The sequence below is a fragment of the Tetrao urogallus genome, assembly GCF_951394365.1.
Source record: "Tetrao urogallus genome assembly, chromosome: 1".
NCBI lineage: Eukaryota > Metazoa > Chordata > Aves > Galliformes > Phasianidae > Tetrao > Tetrao urogallus.
In genome coordinates, this window is record NC_136813.1 from 117,942,757 (window position 1) to 117,968,367 (window position 25,611).

A 25,611-nucleotide genomic window follows, 5' to 3' on the forward strand; every position below is an offset into this window, starting at 1 on the left:
GGGATGCCAGAGTGATGGAGCTCTATATTATTACTGTTGGATTCAACACCAATTACTTGTCCTGGGACTGAAAATTACAGGGAAGGATAAAGACAGAATCTTCATGGTGCTTGATCTTGGTAATGCAGACTTGTGAGCTTGTACAAAGCGCATCACCACAGTGACACGTTTCCCTGAGTTAGATTCACTGTAAATACTCAGACATAGTTAATCTTCTATGCACATGCATGTTAACCCCAGGCTTTACCAAAAGGTCTTTTATCAGTGAGAAAAGTACGCTTATTTTAAAGCATCTTCTGCAAACTGGGTTAATGTGGATTTATAATGGACGTTCTTTTTATTAAGTCCCGAAAGACACACAGTTATCATTTTCTTATAAAAATTCACGTTTTTCAGTGAGGCTGACTCTTTGGAAAAAGGATTTAAATGTGTTAGCAAAACCATTAGTAGTTCTTGACAGAAGATAGGCTATCACTGGTCTGCAGAAGCTGCATTTTGAATAGGAGAAACATACTTACCAAATACATGAATTGCTCACTGAACATTTAAGAATCAAAACACTTTGGAAAAGCTTTCAGGACTACAGATTATGGTTTCAGATTTAAAAACTGCTACACATTTTCAGCTTCATCCATTACTGAAACAAGAACATTGCTGCCACATTAGAATATGAGCAGTTTTTATATAATTGCGAGACAGTTACTGTCTTCCACAAGCGGGTCATGGATAATGTAAAAGTCTTTTTCTCTTTTTATGATAATGTTTAGCAACTCTGAAAGTTGTTTCTTTGTACTACATTTGAAGGAATGAAGGACTGTTAACTGTTCAGCAGTATTAATGAGATTGAATTTGATATAAAAAGGAGTTGAGTCATTTTACACATTGTTTAAGTGAAATGTGAATGTGCTATGGATGATACTGATAAAAAAGGCTGAAGAACTTCAGTTTGAAAGCCTTTCAGTGAATGCTTTCGTTAAAACATTGCATCATTTATCATTCTGAAATATAAGAAGGCAATAATGCTACTATTTTTTTTAATGCAAGCCTAATAAGTAAAAAGAAGAAAAAACTAAGTGCTAATATGGCAGTTGGTGTAACAAAACATTTTGCTGAGAACATTCATGTTATCAAGTGATGTCAGATTTCATTAAATTGAGAATTAAATGTGCATTAAAAAAAGACCTTGAGCTTTTTTGAACTGAAGACTGGAGCCAAGGGATGTATAAATTCTAACTTAAAAAATAGACTGGATATTTAGTGATAACAGTCCAGACTAGTACACTTGGAGTTTGAACTGTTAATTTCTGGAACTGAAAGTTGGATTTACTACACTTTGATGTAGAGAATCCTTAGGAAGATAGCTGCTAATAGTCATACAGTTTCCTCAAAATGGAACAGTCCACAGGGATTGGTATGATAGTATTAAACTAAATGATACAAATATTTATCTGAATTTGACAACTAGTATCCTTACGGACTGTTAAATAATGTGTGTTGCTAATATTGTGTAATTGCTTTATGAAGTGGAATCTCTAAATCTTCTAGGTATCTTTAGCTTAAGTTGACTTTTGAAAGTAGCTTTTAACAAAAACTGTAAATTGTTTAAAAATCAGAAAATGCAAGTTAATACATTAACATTTCATTGAAGTATTTCAGCATGCTTTGTATCATCTACATTGAGTAATACTTTGGCCCGAATGTTCCTCTAAACATAAGCTTGCATTAACTAGCGCATTTCAAAACATAGTGGTCCTTACTTTACATCTCTTTTCTGTTATGAAATGTAGACTGTAATTGTTGCTTTAATACTTTAAGATTCCAGTTTCCAAAATGATGCATTTGAAGCATCAGGAAAAGTTGGTGACTTCTTGTTCTTTTCCTTTGGCTTCATCTATTTTGCACTGACTAAACAGGTCAGTTTGGTAGGTTCCACAGCAGGAGTGTAACGAGCTTCTTCCCACTCTAGTCTGCTTGAGTGCCATTTTCTTCTTCACAGTGATGAAAATATTGGTACTACTTAAATTTTGTCAAAGACAACATTTTGGATTTTTTTCCATTCTTAAACTGTTATGTGATCTGCTATGCCCTTCTTAAGAAGCATGCTTAGTATGTAGTTCTGAAGGATACCTGCTGTACTTTCTTTTGGAAGTCTGAATATTGATGTGCAATAGTCAGATCATATTAATGAGGGTACTGTTCAGATCAGACCAGCTTTTAAACCAGTAAATGTGGTTGTTACATTCAGCCTTATCATTTTAGGATAGCAGGTCAAGTTTCAGTCAATCAAGACTGATTTAACAGGTTGCTATATATACCTCAGGAAAAGCGTGTCCTTAGACTAGTCTTAGTTGTTGCTAAAATATTTTGGTTTTTCATTTGTGGGTTGTTTTTCTGCCCCAGTTCAAATCATTCCAGTTCTGTAAATTATCTGGCAAAATCTTTATATTTAAAGTGCCTTGATTCCTCAGGTTTGAGATATGGCTTCTTGAATTTTTAAAATCCTTCCTGTAAGACACACATTATATTGATACTTGAAACATCCCAGTAATCATTATTAAAAATGCATTAGTCAGTTTAGAAAGAGCAGAATTACTTTCTTCTAAAACATGTAGGTTGCTCCAAAAGTAATGCCTTCTCTTTATATCAGTAGAAACTACAACATATACAAAGAGAACAATAATATTGTTTGGTAGAACCAGTTCTCTGCTACAAAACTCTATTTCTAAACAAAGTCTACCACTAGCTATGTATTTTCATAAGCAATGATTTTCATAAGCAATGACTATGGCCTGCATGCCATAGTCATTAAAAAAAGAAAGCAGCAGCAGAGATGATTTTTTTTCCCACTTCCCCCTCACTTTCACACCTGCTGTGTGGATGTTACTGCTAGGAAAATGTTGCCCATGTTTGGGCCAATAAAAGATGGACTACAGGTGGAAGTCAGGAGGTGCCAAATCTGGACTATACTGTTAGTATGGTAGGACAGTCCAGCCAAAACTGGCAGTGTGCTCCATGGTCGTCAAACTGGTATGGGGCCAGGCATTATTGTCTGGTAAGAGAGAGGTTGTCTTCTCTGGCCTGACTCTGGAAATTTGTGCCTTCAGCTTAGTTAGTTGCAGTCAGAGTTGATGGATTCCAGGGAATCTAGAAAGCTCACTCTCTTCCTATTCTGAAAGACAGTGCACATCACTTTACTCACTGAAGGCTGCTTCTTGAATGTTTTCTTTGATGGGGAATTAATTCACGTAATCACTCTGCAGACTGCTGTTTTGAATCTGGTTAATAGTGGTGACATTATATCTCGTCACTAGCAATGATGTGATCTGGAAAGCTGTCACCTTCAGCTCTGTGTTGGTTCAGTAGGTCCTGAAAAACTTGGATATGGTGTTCTTTCTGTTTCTATGTCAGCATTTGTGGGACCCACCTGGCACAAGCCTTGTAGTGTTCCAACATTGCCACCATAGTTTCTGATGCATGAACGTTGGCTTCAATGCAGTTTCCTGGTAATAATCTGCTAATTTGCACAGATGAGCTGATTGAGGCACTCTTCATTTTGTGGTATATCAGCTGCACGTGACTGGAACATGGCTTGTCTTTCACGTTGCTGTTCCCACTGCTGGAATGCGCCACCCACTACATCATTGTGCTCACATCGACTATTTGGTCTCCATAAACATTTAGTAAGCATTAGTAGATGTCACTGAGTGTCATTTTTCCATGTGGAGGTGTTCAGTTCCACACCTTTGCTTCATCTGACACTTCCATGTCAGATTGCATTTTGTCAGACTGCCCCTCTGCTACTGTCTGCTACATGACAACAGAATGCAATGAAATACTGTTGGGAAGGTTCAGGCTCTACTACTGTACCACCATCTGCCTCTGATGTTTGGGCAAACATAATAAAATAGGAGACATCACTTTCAGAGCAGCCCTTGTATAAAACACAACATATTGGCTTTATTCTTTGACTTCTTTTTGGTAAAGATGTAAAGAAGCAGTGTTCTGTAGTCAACAGGACATGGTCTTGATGTATGAGGTTAATAAAAACTGTTTTGCTATGCTTTGAAAGCTTGGTGAAGTCTGTCCATATCCCTAAATATTGCAACATAAATATTCTAGCACAGCACCTCAATCTGATACTTTGATTGAATCTCTGGGATGTTACTAGTTTATAATAGATGCCAGATATTTTTAATGAGCTTTGTAGGAAAAAAAGCCTTTTCTTTGTAAGTATATAATTGACAATTGTTGATCTAGTGTTTCTGTTTTCTCTGAATTTTGGATTGGCTTTTGATTGTCTTGTGTAAAGTGGTGTTTGCCCCCTTTTGTTGGGGGCAATACTTTTTCAATGTGTTGAAAGAAGATGTGATTTAGGACAACTTCTAGAAGCTGTTAGGCCATGGTTGGTATATCTGACTTGGTATTTCTGACTTGGTATGCTGCGTGCCATTTTTGCGTTCTGTTATTCACTATCTTCCTCCTTAATCTTTTTTGACGAATAAGCATTTTTGTTGAGTGTCAGAAGGAAGAGTATATTGTTTCAGTCCCCACAACTGTCTTGTCTTACATAGTTATTGAACAACTCTGTATCCTTTTATGTGTAAAATGATTGTGTTAAACTGAGAGTCTAATGTATATTTTTCTTTGCCTTGATGTATTTTTAGGTCATTTTTCATTTGTCATTAGAATGACCTCTCAACACCAACTTTAAGACAGTAATCTTTATTTTTTTGTCTGAAACTCAACTTCTGTTGTTCATTAAAGATCACAATGGAAGATGTGTTTGGAACAAGTTGTTGTTGGCTTCGGCAACAGTGATTTTCAAAGTCATACTTTACTAGAAGCCTGTATGTTCTTAAATTGCTTTATAATTTTCTGCCTTTAACTTGTGAGGTTTATAGACCGTACTGTTTGGAATGAAAAGCATCAAATAAAAGGCAAAACATAACGTGTTGGGATTTGCAGCTAATGCTGCCACTTCATTGCTCATAAAGAGAGTAGTGCAGTTTTCTGTAGCCGTTACTTCAGATCTTTACGTATGTACTTCTGTAGAAGGTGAGGAAGAACCCCTTTGATTATATTATTGATTATATTTGATTATTGATATATAGATTATTTGAATATTGATTATTGATTATATTATTATATTTTTAATACCAATTGGCTTTCAGATGCTCTTATGCACACATCCTGTAACTGAGGTACAGGATGTAGGCCTTTTCACTTTCTAAATTCTTTAGTAGATGAGCAAAGGTGTAATTCAGAAAACTGTTTTCTCACAATGCAGTATAATGTGTACTACTTATCTTCTGAGATTCATTGCAAAAATAGTGTAGAAACTTGTCAGAATCACTAGAATTATTCCAAGTAAAGCAACTTGGAATGTGGCTTCACTTTTGAAGCTGCAATTTGTTTATAACCGATGTATTTTTTTGTAAAGAGTTGCTGACTAGCATTTGTGTCTCTAGAGAAGAAGAAGAGCGTCTGAGAAATAAGATCCGAGCAGATCATGAAAAGGCCCTGGAAGAGGCAAAGGAGAAATTGAAGAAATCGCGTGATGAGATTCAAGCTGAGATTCAGACTGAAAAGAACAAAGTAGTGCAAGAACTGAGAAAGAAAGACAGCAAGCCACTGCCCCCTGTTCCTTTACCAAATCTTATAGGGATAAACAGTGGAGAACCAGCAGACCCAGATATTCGAGAGAAGAGGAACAAAATCAAAGAGGTAAATACAACTTGTGTCTGGTAACAGTTATTTATACAGTATTCAGTTGTTGTTACATGAAACAATATAAGAAAAATAGGACTACAGATCTGCTTAATTAACAGTGAGTCAGAAGTATAAATCAAGTATTTTTTCATTTATCAAGACATTTTATTGCATTTTTTCTGCTGTTAGTGTTTGTATTTCTTGGGATAACAATTTAAAAATGATGCTAGGGATTTCTTGAATTAGGTATGGGGGTCAAAGTTTATCATTAACGAATGGAACAGGGGCAGTGTATTTGACTTTGTCAGGTTCCATTGAAAGCATATTTTTATTTTCTTTTAGTGTGTCACAAGATAAATATTTAAAGTAGATGGGAAGATGGGGAAAAAATAACCTACTTCTAATATTTGTAAATTTGCCAAGTTAGTATTTGTTTTTCAAATTGAGTTTTAAGTAACTCCTAAAGATAGGAGTTTAAGTAAGTTGTCTCATTTACCTGTAAAATATTCAAACTAATATGTTGGCTTAAGCTTTTGATTATGTGGCAGCCTACACCACAGAATACTGATTCTAATCTTATCCTTTTCACTTGTGACATTCATTGCAGTATTTTGCCTGGGTAATGCCAGTATCTTATTTACATCAGGCATTTTTCTGAGTCTGTATTTTTAATTAGTCTGACAGAAACATCATAGGCCTTTTTTTCTATCCCCTTCACATCCACCCCAGATCTTATTAGTTTTATGCCCCCAGGTTAGGTTTACAGACAAATGGTTCAGACCAGAAGTAGAGGGACACAAACTCTGTATGTAAAGAACATCTGGGACCTCAGGGCTCAGTTTCACTGAGTTTTGTAAGCTCATATAAATATGTCAGTCATAGAGCTGTCCTAGTTATAGGGAATTACCAAAGCTGGAGTGTGTGACATGCAGTGGGTAGGTCACCCAAGTTCAGATTTTACTGTGGATATTAATGATGGCTATGTGAAATACATTCTTAACAAGTAATAAGCAATTCTTTATGTCTGTAGAATGGTTCATTATTTGAACCTACAGGTAGCAAATCCTTTCTGTAATTTTAACTGGAATTTACTGTAGTTAAATACATCTTGAGTTTGTCACTGATGTGTTTAATGGGTAGAAAAATAATTTGAGCAAGCACTGAACACAGCTAAAGATGATGAACTGGTCTAAGAAAACCCTGAAGTTCAGTTAGATCAAACCTAGGACTAGAGGGAAAACTGAAAATCAGAATAGTAATCTGTATTACTGAAGTTGTGTCAGCAGGTATACTTTGTGAGGAAACAATTGCTTCAAGTTAAAACAGATTTTCTTGCTGATAACAAAAAAAAGGGAACTTTGGACAGTTTTTCTGATCTACACCTGAAGATGTAGCAATTTGTCTACATGGCTTAACTCTTGTGATTCTTGCCATGTATCTCATGCTGTAGAAGGGTTTTTCTACTTTTTGTTCTAAGTGTGGAAAACATAAATGAGACTTTTTTTCTGCGTTGTTTATGGCTGCTATTGTGGCATCTGAAGTGTGTAACTTTTATAGCCAGACCAAAGATTTCATGGAATTATGCTTTAATTAGGTAAGTACTTCAGTTAGGATATCATACCTTTCTACTGAGCATTCTTCACCAGTGTGACTGTTGTGCTTGATAATTCTGGATTGTACTAGCATGACAAAGATTCTTTGTTGTGTGAGTTGCCTTCACTGAGTCTGTCTTGATACTGATGTTGGTATCCTTCATGCATCTGACAGTAGAATATAAAAATAGAAGGCCCACTAGTCAGAATGGACAAATGAGTGCTGCTGAACCCAGTGTTGTTGCAGACTCACTTGCTTGGTGACTTCTGTACATACTTAAAGGTTTTGACATCTATGTGCAGTGCATATAATATGACTGAGATAAAACGTTGGCAAAGTACTATTTTGCCTGAAATCTGTTTTTGATATACCAGGTGCGTAACTGGTTGCTGCAGTGATTCCAGAGATACAGTTCTACATGTTGAAATTTGTTACCATCATTACTCAGCTCGTCTCACTTTTTTTTTTTTTTTTTTTCCCCACAACCACTCTAGAGTAACATAAATGGTTTTTGTAGTTGAGATGCAGAAATAAGAACAAAAAAAAAAATATCTAGGAGACAATGTCTCCAGCGTAGGTAGACATCTAGCTATGTAACACTTCTAACACACAGCATAGTTGCCTGGATTAACATGAAAAAATTGCACAGGGAAGTTCCTTGTGCTACTGAGGCTGCCTGTCAAGCTTTGAAATGCCAGGTGTTCCTGAGGAGGCAGTTGGCTCTTGCCTTGCTTTGTTTTGAATTGTCCTGGTGCATGTTTTGTGAGCACAGCATTCCTCAAACAGCTTTAGACTACTTGAATTCACAAAATGAATGAATTTATGCAACCTACTTCACCTAGTACCACGTGGTGAAAATGTAGAATAAACTAGCTGATGTAACAAGCATGTGGGTATTTGCAGTCAGGAGGCAGACTAGTTTCTATTCACATTTACAGATGTAAAAATGTATTGCTTTTTCTTTTGAAATACCATTTTGGTGAAGTCTTTTTTGCATATTGCTGTATAAAAAGGTTTGGTTTTGGCAATACTTCAGTACTTTTTCTTTCAGAAAAGCATGTGTGAATTAGGATTGTAGAATGCTGTTGAGAGTTTCATTAAGTATTTTGAAAGCTTTAAATAATAGCAATGTTTGCTAAGCACAGAGAGGGATGCTTCTTAAGATTGTGGAATAATCTAGAAGCAGATTCTGCATCTCTTGCTTTTGAATTTTCTTGTTCAGTTTTGATATTTGCATTTAGTGTGTCACTATTCTCAGTTGGAATTAATTCACAAAATTATATAAATTTGTACACTGGCTCATCTTGTACAGTAACAATTTCGAGAATTCAAGTTCTTCTCAACTACTTACCATGAAAGCTTTGTAGTATTTTTCCAGTAATTGGGGTTGCTCTTCTGACTCTAAAAAAGTTAGCATTTTTAAATCAATGAAATAAATTTAAATCAATTTTAATGATAAACACATCTAAAAATGATTATTGTTGGTATACTTTAACTTTGTACTAACTGTGTATAACAGTGATTTTTTTATACTAATGTAAACATTAAATAGCTTTGTAAAGGGGCAAGCGGGATTTGTCTCATCTTTCAGAAGATTTTAAGATGTCTTTTCGAGGCTAATGCAGAGAAATTAGGAATATAACTGTTATTGAAAGTCGTTGGCTACCTTTCACAGTTAAATTAGACATAAATTGCATCGTGAGCACTAGGAGTTTGGGGTACTTAATTTCCATTATGTCCTTTGGATAGTGTTCAGAGTATTTTTGCTTCACTTAAATGTAATCATTATGGATGTTATTCTGTTTTTCAATGTGTTTTGGTTCTTTAAAGAGTTAACTTTTTCCTTTGACTGAGTAAATTCTTTTTTTAACAGCTGAACACTATTCAGAATTCAGGTTTCTTTCATTTCAGACTAAGGCTAATTTCACAGTATTGCCTTTCTGCCAGCCTTCAATTAATACACTTGTTAAAATAGAGTATTTAATCCAATAACCCATTCAGATTATTCTGTATATACTTTATTCTAAACAGTGAAGTGCTTATTTTAATCAAGTCCATAAACGGCAGTTCTGTGAACTGTTGAAATTATGACCATATTAATTCTACATACAAGCCTATATGTATTATATTACATGCAGTTAATTTTACAAGGATGTAAAGAGTTGAGGAACGCTCATAGGAAGGTCAATAATTGGCCGTAAACATGGTGTCGATAACAGGGTTATGGGTTCTATGACCAGGGATCCCCATTTGCAGGTGAGCAAGGGAGAGAGGCTCCATTTTACTATGTGAGGTGAGGGTCTCTTTGTCAGCAGAACGGGTGACCTCAGAAGGAGGAGGAGGTAGAGAGAAAGCTACCAGCAGCTCATTGAGGGTGTGATGGACAGGGTTGATAAATGAAAGACCTGGGGCAGTATCACAAAGAGATCACAGAAGTGATGAAACAGGGATTTCTAGCACTTGAATGTAAGCAAGGAAGTTTATACAAGGCACTCAGGAGAAATCTAAAAAACCTCTACTGGGAAATTAGCATGCTGAAGTGTGTCTTTGGGGTCCATGTACTTGAATGTACGCAGTGCAGTGAATATAATGAAACAGTGACTTAGGTACAGCAGCAAGGCTGTAGTCTCCTCAGAATCAGGGAGACATGGTTGGATGGCACCATGAGTGGAGTGTTCCGACAGAATTAAATGCTCTTTAGAAAAGGCTGACTGGGAAGATGAAGAGGTGTAGTTTCCCTTTGTGACACAGCAATTTAAATACATGGAGCTTTGCCTGGGGATGGATAATAAGCTGAGACATTTTTGGTAAGGATTAAAGAGGAGATGAGGGTGATGCTGTAGTGGGTGTTACAGGCCACCTGACTGGGAGGAACAGGCAGATGAGACCACTGTAAACAGATTTGCAGACCCTCGTGGGGGATGTCAGTCAGCCTGATATAGAATAATTTAGGTTGGAAAAGACCCATCAAGATCATCAAGTCCAATTATAACATAACACTACCAACTCCACTACTAAATCATGTTCCCAAGCATGACATCCACATGTTTGTTAAATACTCCCATAGATAGGGACCACCCACTTCCCTGGCCTGTTCTAATGCCTAACCAGTCTTTCCATGAAGAAACTGACATCTAACCTAAACCTCCCCATGCACAACTTAAGGCATTCTGTGCTGTTATTTGTCATCTGACAAAAGAGACTGACACTGCACTGCAACTTCCTTTCAGGTAGTTGTAGAGGGCAAGATCTCCCGTCAGCCTCTTCTTCGTGCTAACCCACTAACTTAACTCCTGTGACATCTTGTTTTCTAAAACTCTTCACTAGCTTTGTTACTTTTTCTCTGAATGCATTCCACAGCAACTCAGTCCTTCTTGTAGTGAGGGACCCAAAACAGAGCATAGTACTTAAGGTGTGATCTCACCAGTGCTTAGTAGAGGAAAACAATCTCTTCCAAGTTTCGGGATACTATTGATCTTCTTGACCACCTTGACGCACTTCTGGGTCGTGTTCAGCTGGCTGTTGACCAGCAGCCCCAGGTCCTTTTCTGCTGGGAAACTTTTCAGCCACTCTTCTCCAAGCCTACACTACTGCCTGGGGTGGTTGTGATCCAAATGTACCATCTGGCACATACCCTTATTGAATGCTATTCAGTTGGATGTGGTCCATTGATCTAGCCTACCAATATTCCTCTGAAAAGCCTTTTTACCCTTTCATAGCCTCATGGTGTAATTGTAGTTCTGAGATGCCTATTTCAAAGGTCATAAACTCTTTTTCTTCCTATGTTCCAGAAGAAACTCTCTTCATCCAGGTCTGTTGTCTTCTCTGCTCAAGTGGGGCATCTTTCCTGTCAGTTCCCTCACTACTTGTCAGAAATTTGTACTCCATACATTCTGAGAATCTCCTAGTTCCCTTCTCAGCTGTATTGCATTTGGAAAGTTGGAGTCTCCCTTGAGAATGAGTGCTAGCAGTCATGACATTTCTAGCTGCTTTTAGAATATTTTGCCTACTACTTCATCATCTTTGGGTGTCACAAATCTGTGGGTCCAGATGGGATCCACCTGAGAGTGCTGAAAGAGCTGGTAAACATGACTGCTAAGCTGTTTCCTATCTGTTGGTGGACCTGGTCAAATAGAGAGTTCCCAGATGACTGAGTGAAAAATAGATGTAGAAGCAGAGGGAGTGGGGATGGGTGCCCTGGAAAGAATAAAGGGATGCTATTGGGATGTGTTTTGACAGAGTCAAGAAAGCCAAAGCACAGGTAGAATTGAACTTGACAAGGGATGTGAAAAACTACAAGAAGGGATTCTTTAAATACATTGGGCAAAAGAGAGTGTACCCCTAATAAATTAAAAAGGAGAGCTGGCCTCTTCAGACATGAAGAAGGTGAGGGTTCCAGTGTTTCACAGAGGGTGGTGGAGCACTGGAACAGGTTGACAAGGAGGTTGTGGATGCCCCATCCCTGGATGCGTTCGGATGTGGCTCTGAGCAGCCTAGTCTAGTGGTTGGTGACCCTGCCTGTGGCAGCCTGGTTGAAATTAGATAATCATTATGGTCCTTTTCAACCCAGGCCATTCTCTGATTCTACGATATCATCCAAGTGATAGAGAAGCCGGTAGGAGAGATGTTCTGCTAGATCTCATACCGACAAAGAGGGGCCTGCAGATCAATGGCAGTTGACTTCAATGACTGTGAGATAGTGGAGTTTAGGATCTTGAAGGGAGAGAGCAGGGGAGAAGCAAAAACACAGTGATGGACTTCAGGAGAGCAGGCTATGGCCTCTTCAAGGATGTAATTACTGGAATCCCATGGTGTATAGCCCTAGAGAGAGAAGCCCAAGAAAGCTGGTTAGTATTCAAGGATCATCTCCTCCAAACTGAAGATGGAACCATCCTAACAAAGAGGAAGTCCAGTGAAAATGTCAGGAAACTTGCTTGGATGCACAAGATGGTCCTGACCAAACTTGATCACAAGAAGAACACATACAGAAGGTGGAAGCAAAAGCAAGTAACTTGGAATTAATACAGTGACACTGTCTGAAGATGTAAAGGTGAAATTAGGGAAGTGAAAGCCCAAATGAAATTGAGCAAGAGATGTCAAAGATGACTAGAAGGGCTAAATGAGATGGGAAGCCTGGTTATATAAGAGATGGAAAGGACTGAGGAACTGAGTCTTCTTTGTCTTTCTTTACTAGTAAGGCTGGTTATCATGAATCCTAGGCCCAGAACGTCGCAGAGAAAGACTGGAACAAGGAAGATACTTCCTCACTGGAACAGTGTTAGGCCAGGGAATACTTAGAGTCTGGACGTACATAAGTCTGTAAGCCCAAATATCATCACATGGGCTCATGAGTGAGGAGGGAGTTGGCTGGGCCCAGTCTGTTGGAGATCTTAATTAATGATTAGGTTGATAGGGCACATCTGCTGCTGTCACAACTGGAAGGAGCGACTGGAACAACAGGGGGTTGGCTGTGCTGCCATTATGAGGGTCCTGGACTTCTTGATTTCTTAAGAGAATAAGACTTAGGCAACCTCGCTGTCTATATTTCTGCCATTTGCCACATGTGAACTACTCTTCGAATCCATTGTCTAACCTCAAACTTGATTTCACAGAGTTGGAGGAATCTTGTGCTCCATCCAGAGGCTGGAGAAATTGGCTGATAAGAACCTTTTTGAAGTTCAGAAGAAAGTGCAAAGCCCTGTGTTGATGGGGAGCAGTCTTATACTGGAGAGAACCCATTCACTGGTGGGCCATGAAGATGATTATCAGACTGGACCTCTCACAAGAGGGAATGCTGAGAGCTGGGTCATCTAAACCTAGAGAAGGCTGAAGGGGTGGAATGGGAGTATTGAATTAATGTTTATAAATACTTGAAGGGAGGCACAGAGCCAAACTTCTTTTTTGTGATGCCCTGTGCCACCACAGAAAAAAGACAGTGGGCACAAACTAAAACACACAGAACCTTGCCTCTGAACATCAGGAAGCAATTCTGTACTGGGGAAGCACCTGCAAAGGTTGTTCAGAAGTTTTGGACTCTCCTCCTTAGGGATCTTCAGGAGCAGTCTAGACATGGGCCTGGGCTGTTTGCTCTCAGTAAGCCTGCTTGAGCAGGACTAGGTGACCTTTGGAGGTCCCTGTCAACCTCAGCTGTTCTGTGAAGTCTGTTGTCTAAGCCTGCCAGCTGAAAGGAAGCTTTACCAGAATGTAACAAATGTTCTGTTAAGTGAATGGAGTGAAATAGTTCTTGTGTTGTAGGCTTCAAAGATATATTGGCAAAGTCTAAGAGTCTTCTGGAGCTTTTGTTCTACTTGTCCTGTATTCATTGTGATACACAATCATGTAAGAAGGCAGTCCTAATTGTACCCTTTATTCATTAAAAGGTTGAGTATTGTTCAAAGTTGCGAAGTGAAGGAGATGCTGATTTTGCCTACGCTTGCTTCTTGAGCATTTTAAAAACTTTCTAAGCTTCATGATACAGGCTTGAAAGGAGATTCTTTTTATTGATATTTGAAAAGTTGTTTTTAATGCAGCAAGGTTTTGATTCTGTTCCAAAAAGATGAGCAAGACATTTAAGCAAAAGTTGTTGCAAGCCATCGTCAAGTGTGTCACCTCTGATCTCTGCATGTCCTTTTTAAAACATATGACACCTGCAGAAGAAATCACTGTTCAGTTTGGATGCATCAAATGAGTCAGAAACAACACTTCGGTTGGGAAACCGAATGTCTGCCAGTGAAAGTGAACTTAATCTAGACTTCCATAAATCCATTCAAATCTTCTTTGAGTGCATCTTATTTTAAAATGTGAATTCTAATATGGTACCTTATAGAGGACAGGTTTTTACTTAAGAGAGGAGAATTTAATATTAGTGGAGGAAATTTTGGAAATATTTTTATAATTGTACTGAGAAGATAAGTGATTAAAATGTGCTTTCATCATGGTCTTTGTTGCTCAAGAAACTCCTAACAATGTTGAGAAGTAACAGCTTTAAAAGTAGCAGAACAAATGGATTCCTATGGCTTTCTGACTGCCACAGCCTTATGCCACTCACTGTTCCTCTCTCACACGTACATTGCTGTGAACTTCCTCTTGTCTTCTAATATGACTGTATGAATTGCAATGTATTTTGTGTTTGGTTTGGAGCCACCTGTGTGCTAAATGCTGCCACACTGAAGAAATAAGGGAGTGGATTAAACTACCTTTCTCTCAGTTGGAGTTGTAATTTATGTCCATCTTCCTTGCAGAGACATTGATTTCCTTTTGTTTCTCAGAAAAATTAGAGGTCTGAAATAGCAGATTCCTCCAACTCTGTGAAATCAAGTTTGAGGTTAGACGATGGATTCGAAGAGTAGTTCACATGTGGCAAATGGCAGAAATACAGACAGCGAGGTTGCCTAAGTCTTATTCTCTTAAGAAATCAAATTTAGAAAAGTGGCAGTCCTGTATCTGAATTCTGTTTTGTGCACTTATTGAGAGAAGAGCTATAAAGAAAAAGTATTTAATCATGTGGAGGTCTTTTTATACTGCATAACTCCTCTTTTCATAGTTAAACATTCATGGTTTCCATGCTAATCCCATTTATTTTTGTAACTGCACTATTTCTGTTCTAGCTAAATTGCCTGTTTTCTGTGGAATTTCTTTCAGCAATTAAAAACAAATTGAATGAAATTGCTTTCAATATATTATTTTCGTTTTCACAGTCACTTGGGTAGGGCATCTGTTTTTAGCAATGTTTCAGTATTTTGTTAAGATTTTTGCGTTTTATTTTATAGCTTGCTACATCTGCCTTTGATCACAATAAAAATGAACTACTACAAATACTACTACCTACCTTTTTCAGTATTTAAGATAACACTCCCTCTGTGTGTGTGAGTGCATATCTGTGTGTATGTTTTAGTAAGTGGCTCTGTTTCAACACTCCTGAAGTGCTCTGGATTCTCAAGTGTAATTCAACCTATTGAAAGCAGCTGTGTTGACTTTAAGCTAGCTTTGCTGTACTTTTTGATGATTGCCATCTCATTTTTACTGAACGACATGTACATAAAGTCAAGGTGGACTCATTTTCATCATGACATAGTATAGCCTTTTGGCAAACTAATTTTCAATGACTTTATCAGATTGAAAGTTGTTTGATCAGTTCTTTGGCCAGTACAGCAAGTTTGGAATGTCCCTGTCACAGATTTGTGTCTGTGCATGCTGGGTGATTGTATGGTATAAGAAAACTAATTTTAAAGTCGTTTAAAATTATGCTTATGAGAAGTCTTGCAATTTGTTGTACTTAATCTGCTCAGGCAGGAGAAGGAAAATAAAACTTCTTATCTGTGTGGCTGGTGCAGTATTACAGCAGCGTGGCCTAGATAGCTTGCTTTGGTTGGTAACTTAAAGCGCCCACTAATGTGAAGAATGCATGTGTGTTTGAGGACATTTAAAAAACAAATCAGTTCCTTCAATTTCTAGCAATTGCAGAATTTTCTCGCCAGTTGTACTGGTAGAAGAATGTTAAAAATTCAAGAAGATCTCTAAAAACAAAGTTATTTTCTTTCAGGCCATTGTGACAAAAACTGCTTTTCAACAATGAACACATCCACAGTATTTAAAATTTTTAAATGCGAAGTAAAAATCAAGGAAACAAATACTGTATTTCTCTGATACAGTCAGCCAAATGAAAATAAGCAAAACCCCAGGAAAGCTACTTGTTGCAAGAACTGTTAGGTTTCTCTGAAATCTAATGGAACTTCTTGCTGTGTTTTACAGTTTGAATTTTGTACTTCCTTTTTTTTCCTGTACTATGGAGATTTTGCTAGCAAAAATTGTGAGTTCTGGTTGGATGGAAAGTACAGTATGTTAAATTTCAGAAGACGTACAGCACAAAGTATTTTGCAGGTAGGAAACTCTGATTGGAAAGCAACAGTATCCTCTTAAACATGGTAAAAATTGTACTATCTGCAGGTCATTTTTGGAGGATTTCTTTTGTAGCCCTTTCTCTATTTCCCAGAGCAACATAAAATATAAGAATATTAAAAAATTGTTTGATATAAATACTTTGAGGCTATGTTTCTGAATTGCTGTGTATCAGTGACTTCATAAAATATCATTGTGTGAACTACTAGTAGTTGATCAGCCAACTCTTTTGTGGTGTGTGGTCTGCTTGTTGCTTAAGATTGTCTCTGGGTATGGTGATGGATTAAAATAAGAATGCTACATTGTTGTAAATCATGCAGTTACTTGCTACAATATAATCAGTTTCTTAAGGGGTTAGCATAGGTCTTTAAGTTGCGTCAGTGTAGTTTTGTTTTTCTTTTTTTCCTTTTAGGGAGCTTTTGTCAAACTTTATGGAAATGATTATTTAATTTCTGTACATTTTCTGGAGATTTTTGTTTATTTAACAGTATTTTAATACCACTTTTAAAAGTCATAGTAGAAAAATGAAATATGTACAGCACTGTGGATACAACTGCATGACTGTTAATTCAGGAGTCTTCTTCAGAATAAGTTTGTTCCTAACTTCCTTCTGTCTGGGGGAAGTGATTTTTAAGAATCAGATTTTTTTCCTGTTATCTGCTTTGATCTGCTTATGGAGCTATTGGAGAGGGTTCAGAGGAGGGCCATGAAGACAATTGGAGGGCTGAAGCAGCTCCCTGCGAAGACAGGCTGAGGGAGCTGGGCTTGTTCAGCCTGGAGAAGAGAAGGCTGCAAGGAGACTTCATTGAGCCTTCTAGTATTTAAAAGGAGATTATAAACAGGAGAGGAATCAACTTTTTATATGGGTAGATAGTGTTTGGATGAGGAGAAATGGCTTTAAGCTCAAGGAGGGAAGATTTAGATTGGATGTCTCTTCACAGAGAGAGTGATGAGGTGCTGGAACAGGTTGCCCAGAGAGGTCGTGGATGCTCCATCCGTGGAGGTATTCAAAACTGGGTTGGATGGGGCCCTGAGCAGCCTGGTCTAGTACTAGATCTGTAGGTTGGCGGCCTTGCCTGTGTCAGGGCGTTGAAGCTTGATGGTCTTTGAGGTCCCTTCCAACCCAAGCCATCCTATAATTTAAGTAAGCAATATGATTATACTGCAGTTCTGTACTTTCAGTTTTACAGTTTTGTGGCTGCAGAATTTCAGCTGTATGCAAACAAAGAAATTATTGCTTAGCAGATGATATGTGCAACTAATAGCCTTGTGTAATGTATATTGGGATAATAATAGCAGGGTGGCAAAGTCTTTGGTGGCAGCAAATGAGAACAAGCCGAAACGCATCAGCTGCAGAGGTAAAGAACTGCTTACCTTTGGAAGGTCTCAGGTAGGCAGGGATTTCCAGCAAGAGATGCTCTCACCCCCACTGCCAACCCTTAAATGAGGTCTGGGAGGGGCTGGATCCTGGCTCAACCCCTTCCAGTCACTCAGGTGCATCGTGTACCTCCACTTCCCTGGGTTGGCCCTGCCTTCCCAGTAGGTGCTCAATCACTGTTTCAGGCTGTGATTTAGAATTTCCATTACACTGTGGACCAACAAGATTTTGGTGATTGTTTTTTTTTTTTAGTAATGGAAACTTCTATTAAAAAGAAAATCCAATGGAAACAGATACTTCAGGAACAGTAAGCTGTAAATAAATTGTCTACTGCATCATTCGTTATGCTTCCTAAAGATCAAAGCTTTTGCTGTTTGTCATGGTAGAGTCTGTTCCACAGTATATCTCTGTCAAGTAGGTGTTCCCAATAAGAAAACAAAAAGTACGATACTATTGTAAGATTATGCTGTTGCATCAGACTATGACTAAGCAAATAAATCCCTTTTGAGCTTCAGGTATTATTAGATTTTTTTCTTTTGGATAGCAGCTTAGGAGTTAGGCAGCATTTTTACTAATTCCTTAATGTCTGTGTATGTATTTAAGGCAAAGAAAATGGAAGTGAACTAATACAGAGCATCCTGTAACTCAAGTCAAATAGACTTCTGTTTTCAGAAAATGCTCGCAATATAGCATTTGATTTCTTTAGCAAGCAGAAATAATGGCAAAATAATTATCAGTATGCTCTAATGAATAAGGAAGATGAAGTCTCAAATAAGGAATAAAATACTGTATTACTGTATTTTATGAAGTAGTTTCAGAATATAACTGAATCTTGGCTTTTTTCCTCTCTCAGATGATGAAGCATGCCTGGGACAATTATAGGCAATATGGATGGGGACATAATGAGCTCAAACCAATTGCCAGGAAAGGACATTCCACCAACATATTTGGTAGGCTATATTTTCTTTTCCTTTCTTTTTTTTCCTTTGGTTTTTTTTTTTTTTTTTTTTTTTTGGTCCATGCTGTCCTCCTTGAATGTCTACTCGAGCATTCTGTTTTAATATATATCTTGAAATGTGGATCACAGAAGTGTGGTTCAGTGGCTAAATGGCTCTTCACTAAACTAGCTATTTGGGATTAACCTATTCGTATTGTTGCAAAAGCAAAGTTGTGTCTGTGTGCTGTTAATTTTTCTGCGTGTATATGTATGTATGTATGTGTATATATATACACAGCCAGCAGGTAGCATGGTCGTGATATTTGGGGACTCAGTTAATATAAATTTGCCTTAAAACATACAAACAAACAAAGCCCTCACCTCTTCTTGCTTAAATTTTCATATTTGATTTTTTTGTGGAGGATTCAAAAAAGTATGCATTCATCATGCTGAAAAGCTGCTTGCCACATGATGAATTTTTAAGTAGCTTTCAAAAGAGAAAAAAAATCGAGAAGACAAGGACTTGGTTACTTGATGTCTGACTTTTGGATTCCAAGTATGTGGATTGAACAAAAGAAGGCAAAATTGGAAAATAGAGAAGTGTGGAGCTAGACGATGAGGAAATTCAAGGGATGAACTGAGATTATTTGAGCGATGAAGTCTGGATATAAGTATTACAAATGGCATTTTAAATAGTATAAAATATATGGAAGGTAAAGATAAAAAAAAAAAATTGAATAGCCTGTGTTGCATGTGTGATCAGGCTTATAACTAGATGGGCTTTTCTTCCTTAAAATCTCAGTGATCTGCAGCAGTGCTACTTTTATTTTTTAATGTTAAGACAGAATAGGTAAGTTGTTATAGTAAAATAGCAAGGATTTTACTGATCTTCAAATGAGGAAATAGATCGATCCAGTTGTAATCCCTCTCCACAGCAGAGAGAACTGGGTGGACTTTAAGATTCCTTCTAACCTAAGCCATTCTGTGATTTGAAATGCATGCAGTACCGTAGGGTGTTTTTGTTTTTAATTCTCTTCCGGGGTTGATACTATGTTCATCTCTTCTGTGATACCTAAGAAAGATAGAAACTTGTAATAACTACATTTTATGTCAAGAGTGAATGTGGTTGTACTGTGTATACTTTAAGTATGCTATTTATTTACTTGAAATCAAGGCTTTTATTGGTTTTTCAATAATGTAATAGGCTAATGACATTGTGTGAGGTTGGCTCTCATTGCAATGGGTATTTATTTTAGTTATCCTGCTTTAATACATGAATTTGTTGTTTGAAGACTGTAGATATACAGATGAGGATTGTGTAAGTATCAGGTTTTCTGTGTTTAGTGGCAGAACCTAAAATAAATTATTTTGGCTTATACTGATATTTTGTTCGCGTTTTGTTTTCATCCTTAGGGGGAAAAATAAACTAATTCTGAGCAGAGTTAAAAGTGTTTGCGCTGGATTTAGCCTAGATGGTGCTGATCACACACTGATGTTTGGCTGTTGCTGAGTAATGAGAGTGTGCCCAGGGCTTGGCTGGGCCTCTCAGTTGGGGAAGAGGTGCTGCCAAGATGATCACAGAATCACAGAATTGTAGGGGTTGGAAGGGACCTTCAGAGATCATTGAGTCGAACCCCCCTGCCAAAGCAGTTCCCTACACCAGGTCACACAGGTAGGCATCCAGTCGAGACTTGAGTATCTCCAGAGAAGGAGACTCCACGACCCCCCTGGGCAGCCTGTTCCAGTGCTGATGTGGGGCAGGGGGTGGTGCCAGGATAGGGGCCTGATTTAGGCCAGGGGACATCCCATACCATGTGGCACCATGTGGAAGGCTATCACGCTGTGAGCTGTTAGCCAGGGGCGACTGCTGCTTGGGGGTTGTGGGGCTACAGTCAGTAGGGATTGAGATGTTGTGCTGGCATCTGGCATTTTAGTTCTGTGTCAGTTGGCAGGTGGTGAGTAATTTCATTTCTGCTATATCTATTGCTATTGTTGCTTTTCTGTTTTCATTTTCTGTCTCAGTAAATAGTTTTTATTACAGCTCATGAGTTCTGTTTTGTTTCTAGTTCTTTCCCTCACTCACAGATGGGGAGGAGTGAGCTTGTGGTGCTGAGCTGGGGTTGGGTTAAACCACAGCAGGATTGTATCTGCTCTCTCTGCCCCTGCTTTCCTTATCTTTTATTTGTTTTGTTTTTTATTTTTTTCTTCTTGAAACCATTCACACATCTTACCAATTATGTAATACTATTTATATCTAAGCTGTTTTCCATCAAATTGGTAAGCATGATGAACTCCAGCCTTGAAAGAAACACATACTGGAACAGAAGGGAGAGTTTTAACTAGGTACTCTCTCCTTCTGTCTTCTGCTCTCAGCAAATGAGCAAACAAAAACTGACAAAAAGCACCCACAAACCTACAGTGCATGAAAAGCTATTTAAATTCATAGAATAATTTCGTTTACTGGAGCAGCCCTGCCAGCAGTCAGTTGAATGAGGATTGTTCAACTTTACTGTAAATAAATGGCTTGGAGTCTGGTTAATTCTTCATACACTGGAAGCTGTTTTGTTACACCTGGTTGTATGATGTGAAAGGTGGGATCTGTTTTACTTTTCTGTGTCCCTGTATAAAGCAAATGGTTGGGTCAGATGGAGCTGTCTAGGGTGAAGGTGAACAATTAGGCATGTTTAGGAGAAAAAAATGGGCGGAGTTTGAAGAGTGAAATAGAAATTTCAAAATGCAGTCAGAGCTGAGCATAACACAAGGAGATAATGTGAGGCTGCAGGGAGGAGCAGAGAGCATCAGGCTTTTGCTGTGACAGTCAGAAAGGCATTTCTTAGGTTCCAGAGCTCTGTTTGGAAGTAATTTCTCTTTGCTACCTTTTGCACATTGTCCATACTTGCATTTCTCCCAGGAAAAATCTCTTTGGAAGCATCCTGTGATTCAACTTGCTTTTTACCTGGCTGTATGTCATCAGCAAACCATGGCTTCCCTAGTATATTTTTTCCAGCTGATAAAGATTTTCAGTATTCAGCTACATGACCATGTAGTCCTTGCTGTAGAATTCATAAGGAATTCTATTCCTTAATTTGCAAAGGATGATTTTATGTCAACTTCCGTTTGCAACCCAGACTCTTTATGAAATTAGTTATTTTTTTCTTTATAGGAGGAGCAAACATTTTCTAATGTGTATGGTGCTGTATTTTAAAGTCATTTTGAATTGCAGTTTTACTCCTGGGGTGGAGTGAGGCTGGAAGACCTGCTACTTTACTTATTTGGAAAGCTTCTGCTTTGCAATTTTAGCACTGTTGTCTGAAAAGAGTTGTGGAATTCTCTCACTGATCAGGTCTCTGGTGCTCTTGTTCCAGTTAACTGTCTCAGCTGATTCCATAAGTGCCGCTCCTTTTAAAATTCAGATGTTATCTTGTGCCATTTAATTTTTAGCTAAGTCATGCTATGATTGCTCTGTTCAAGGCAATCTCAGTGAAAAACTTTTCTGTACTGTGCTCAGGATGTATCAAGTCTAGAATAGAATCAAGTGTTGTTGACTTGGTGGATTGTTGAGGAGAGGGAGAAAAACAATTGGTAGTTCTTGTACTAGGAATATCTAGGCTGTATTGTTACTGCTACTATGTTACCAACCCGTGTTACCTTTAAAACAGCATTCCCTGTAGTATTGCCTTTATAGAAGCATTACAGAACTGTTTTTGAAGTCTGATGCTATTTTTAATAAAAGCTGCTCAGCAAATCTGTTTCTATTATTCTCTCAAAGATTATATGACCCAAATTACTTTCTGCCATTACTGCAGCCCGTTGTACTTCCTTCTCAGTTCCTAGCACATCTGTGACTTGTAAGAAAGCCTCCTGAGTTTGTTAGTTGACCTGCAGCTAGAATCTCTTGCTAGTCTTCTAGAGATGTCTGACCTTGGTGACTGTAAGCTGTCCAGGAGAGCCTGCTAGAACTGTTGCCTATCAAACTGTGTAGCCAGTCAGCTAAAATCTTAAATAGTGCCTTTCCAGTACTGGGGTCAAGTCATTAGTTGCCAGGTACTGCTTTTGAAAAGGAAATTGGGATTCTAAAGATATTTACATGTGGATAACAGAATAGGAACACTTATAGGTTCTGTGTTGGTGAAACATAGCTGATCTTCTTGTGAAAAATCTAAGATTTGTTGTTTATTTCTGCCCTCTAAGATAAAATAAGGTATGCAGATATACCAGAGAGGAAGGGTATAACATCTTTGCAGTTACTTTTGGAGTTACTTTTGATTTGTAGGTCTGCTGATGATTTTTTTGCAGCTTTTTTTTTAATTATTTTTTTTCTCCTTTAAAAAAAAACAAAAAAAGTAGTTTTAAGCAGCTTAAGATGCTGGATTAATTTGACAGCCTCACCGTGTCATTCTAGAGGTAGGGTTTTATGGGATCTTAATCAAGTTCTCATTAGAACACAAAGGGTGAGAAGAAAATACTGGTGGAAAATGATGCATGTAAGATGGTGGCAAATATGGCAAATGTTGATTTACTTTGGAAGGTTATCAGGTTTTAGATAAAACCACAGCAGCTGCTGGTGTTTTGAGGTTGCCTTGTTCTGGTGTGATCTGGCCGCGTGCTATTTGAGGATGAGAATAACCATCTGAAATACGCTCTTTAAAAGTGGTTTGATCTTGCAGTTGTTTGGTGGCCCATAGGTGAATATATTACAGAAACACTGTTAAAATTGCTCAGTCCGGTTCAGAGATATTTTAGCTCCGTATCTGATGGTGTAGTTACTGAAGCACAAGCTTTGAAGACACTTTGTTGTGATTTAAATTGAGCAGTTTATACTTAACAGGTTTGTATCAGTCTCCAGTTGTTATTCAGAGGGAAAAAAAAAAAAAAAAAGTTTGAGAAGCTAAACAACTAAATGAGAATTTGAATAAACTTGAATAAAAAAAATTAAGGAAAAAAGATCACAGTCCTTGGCAGCACAGAACATTGGCCTCAGAAATCGCTGGTTGTCATCTGACCTGATGCTTTTTGAAATGGGAGTTAAAAAATATACTTGTAGGTTTGGAGTAATTTTAGCTAAGAATTAACTAATTTTAGCTTGGAATTAAGTGAGGGTATTTCATTTGTGAAATAGGCGTTAAGTCCTGCAAAACTATAAACATGTCCATATTGCTAGCAGTGCATCTCTAAACTTTGCATTTAGACAGTTTTTGTCTAGAGATGAGCTGCACTATGTGAAGATGATGTGGTTATATATACCTAAACATGAGTCTAGGTGTTTCAATAGTGTGAAAATAACAATGTTGAATTTTTAACTAGGAGGTGCTTGTATACAGGTATGCCCGTTGTCACCCACACGAAGTTAACAAAACTGTTACTTTGTGTTATGTCATGCTGGAAACTGTCTCAAGCACCTATAGTACTTCCTTGTTTCTTCTGTTCTTTTATCTCATGTGTCATGCAAGTGGACACTTTGATCTACAGTGTCTTCCAAATGGGTTTAAGATGTATTGTAGGGGAAACAGTGTAATCTGTGAAGTTGTGTTACAGTTGTATTTGCACTGTTCCAAATTATTGTATTACCTAGTAAAGCTTCAGTGCCACAGTGCAGTGCTGTATCTCTTTGTTAATACACAGCTAATACAGCTGTTGTGTTTTATGAGGAATTTGTCTGGTGTGTTCAAAGATGTGCTGATTTTTCTTTAGTTTTGAAATAAAGTTTGGTCAATGTGTGCTTTAACAAACAAGATACATTTAAAGCAAGCAACTTGAGGATTCTCATGGTATAGTTAGTAAGCTGATTTTTTTTTTTTTTTTTTTTAGCTTGCTAATTTACTGCTTGATTTCTGCCAACTCATTGCATGCATCCTCTTGCCTAGCTCACTGTGCCAGCCCATCTCAGCCTCTGTTAGCAATAGAATGTCACTAGGCCTACTGTCTGCTACTGCTGCAGCAGCGTGGGAAGCTCTCATTGCTGATTTCTTTGTTGCTGAACCTCTGGGAACTGTCAGGGCATTTCTCCATGGTGCCAGAGAACAGAAGCAGCAGTGCTACCAAGGACCGTGGAGGAAATACATTCATCAGACTGTAAGGATGTGAGGCTGTTGCAAGAATAAGCTGACTCAGGCAAAGGAGTTTGTTTTTCCAGTACTTCTGGCAAGTACAGGATAGCTTAGGAGATTCTGAGGTCTAGAAAATAAGAGGTGGAATGCTTCTTGGTAGTGCTTTTACATGAAAATGCTTTTATAGACTTTTTTTTTTTTTTTTTTTTTTTTTTTTTTGTATTATACTGGAGAAATACTCATTAGTTTACTGGACATTTTTGTTGTCTTTCATTATACTGGCTATTGAACTGCTTGAATTGGTCTGACATTGTCTGCTATACCACTTGGTTTTCAAGGTCATACAACTGACTGTCAGGTTTTGTAGGCCTTTTCTTTTTCTGTATTTTTAACTGCCATATAAGCAACAAATATGTAAAAATAATGAAAGCAAAACATTTTTACTGGGAGGAAACTTATTGATAAACTCAAAAAAGTGTATCACCCAAAGGTACAACCTTTTGAAAATATGGTGAAAAAATACGGTGAAAACCTTCTAATATGTCAAATGTGTTCTGATTGTGAAAATCCTGTCAATTCCTGCTCAATATCCATTTTGTGTGTGTACTTCAGCCTCTGAATCCATGTGGATGATAAATAAAAACAATAAAGGCATTATGTATATATATTAACAAATTGATTCTTGGCTTCTTATTGGTTTTATGAAAAATAGTTGGTGAATAGTGTTTTTATCTTGACTATACTTGCATAAATAACCTACCCATTATTTAATTTTGTCATGGAAAACAAAAGGAGAAAAACTCCTCTCACGCTACTCTCTAGTAAAGAGAACTAATTGTACAATGCAAATTTCAGCCCGATCTCTGCATTTAAGAAAAATGTTAAAAGATCAAAAATCTATTCAATTGTAAAGTAAATGAAACTGGCCTTTGAACAGCCAAATGCAGCTGTGACCTGTGCAAAAGCAGTTATGAGAGACTACACTGAGACAGTGTTGAACATATGTACTGTGAATGTGTATTCTTTTTGCCCAGTAACACATTTAGGAA

The 25,611-nt window shown here is 37.8% G+C and overlaps 1 protein-coding gene across 1 annotated transcript in view; it reads left to right on the forward strand.

The window, feature by feature from the left end:
* The window catches only part of MAN1A2 (mannosidase alpha class 1A member 2), a gene marked incomplete at both ends in the record, with an annotated part of 123,752 nt that overhangs the window by 25,145 nt on the left and 72,996 nt on the right, over positions 1 to 25,611 (forward strand). Inside the window, 2 exons of the mRNA XM_079544012.1 lie at positions 5,469 to 5,724; positions 18,432 to 18,528. Coding sequence (XP_079400138.1) covers positions 5,469 to 5,724; positions 18,432 to 18,528 — 353 coding nt within the window. The remainder of the gene's footprint in view (positions 1 to 5,468; positions 5,725 to 18,431; positions 18,529 to 25,611) is intronic.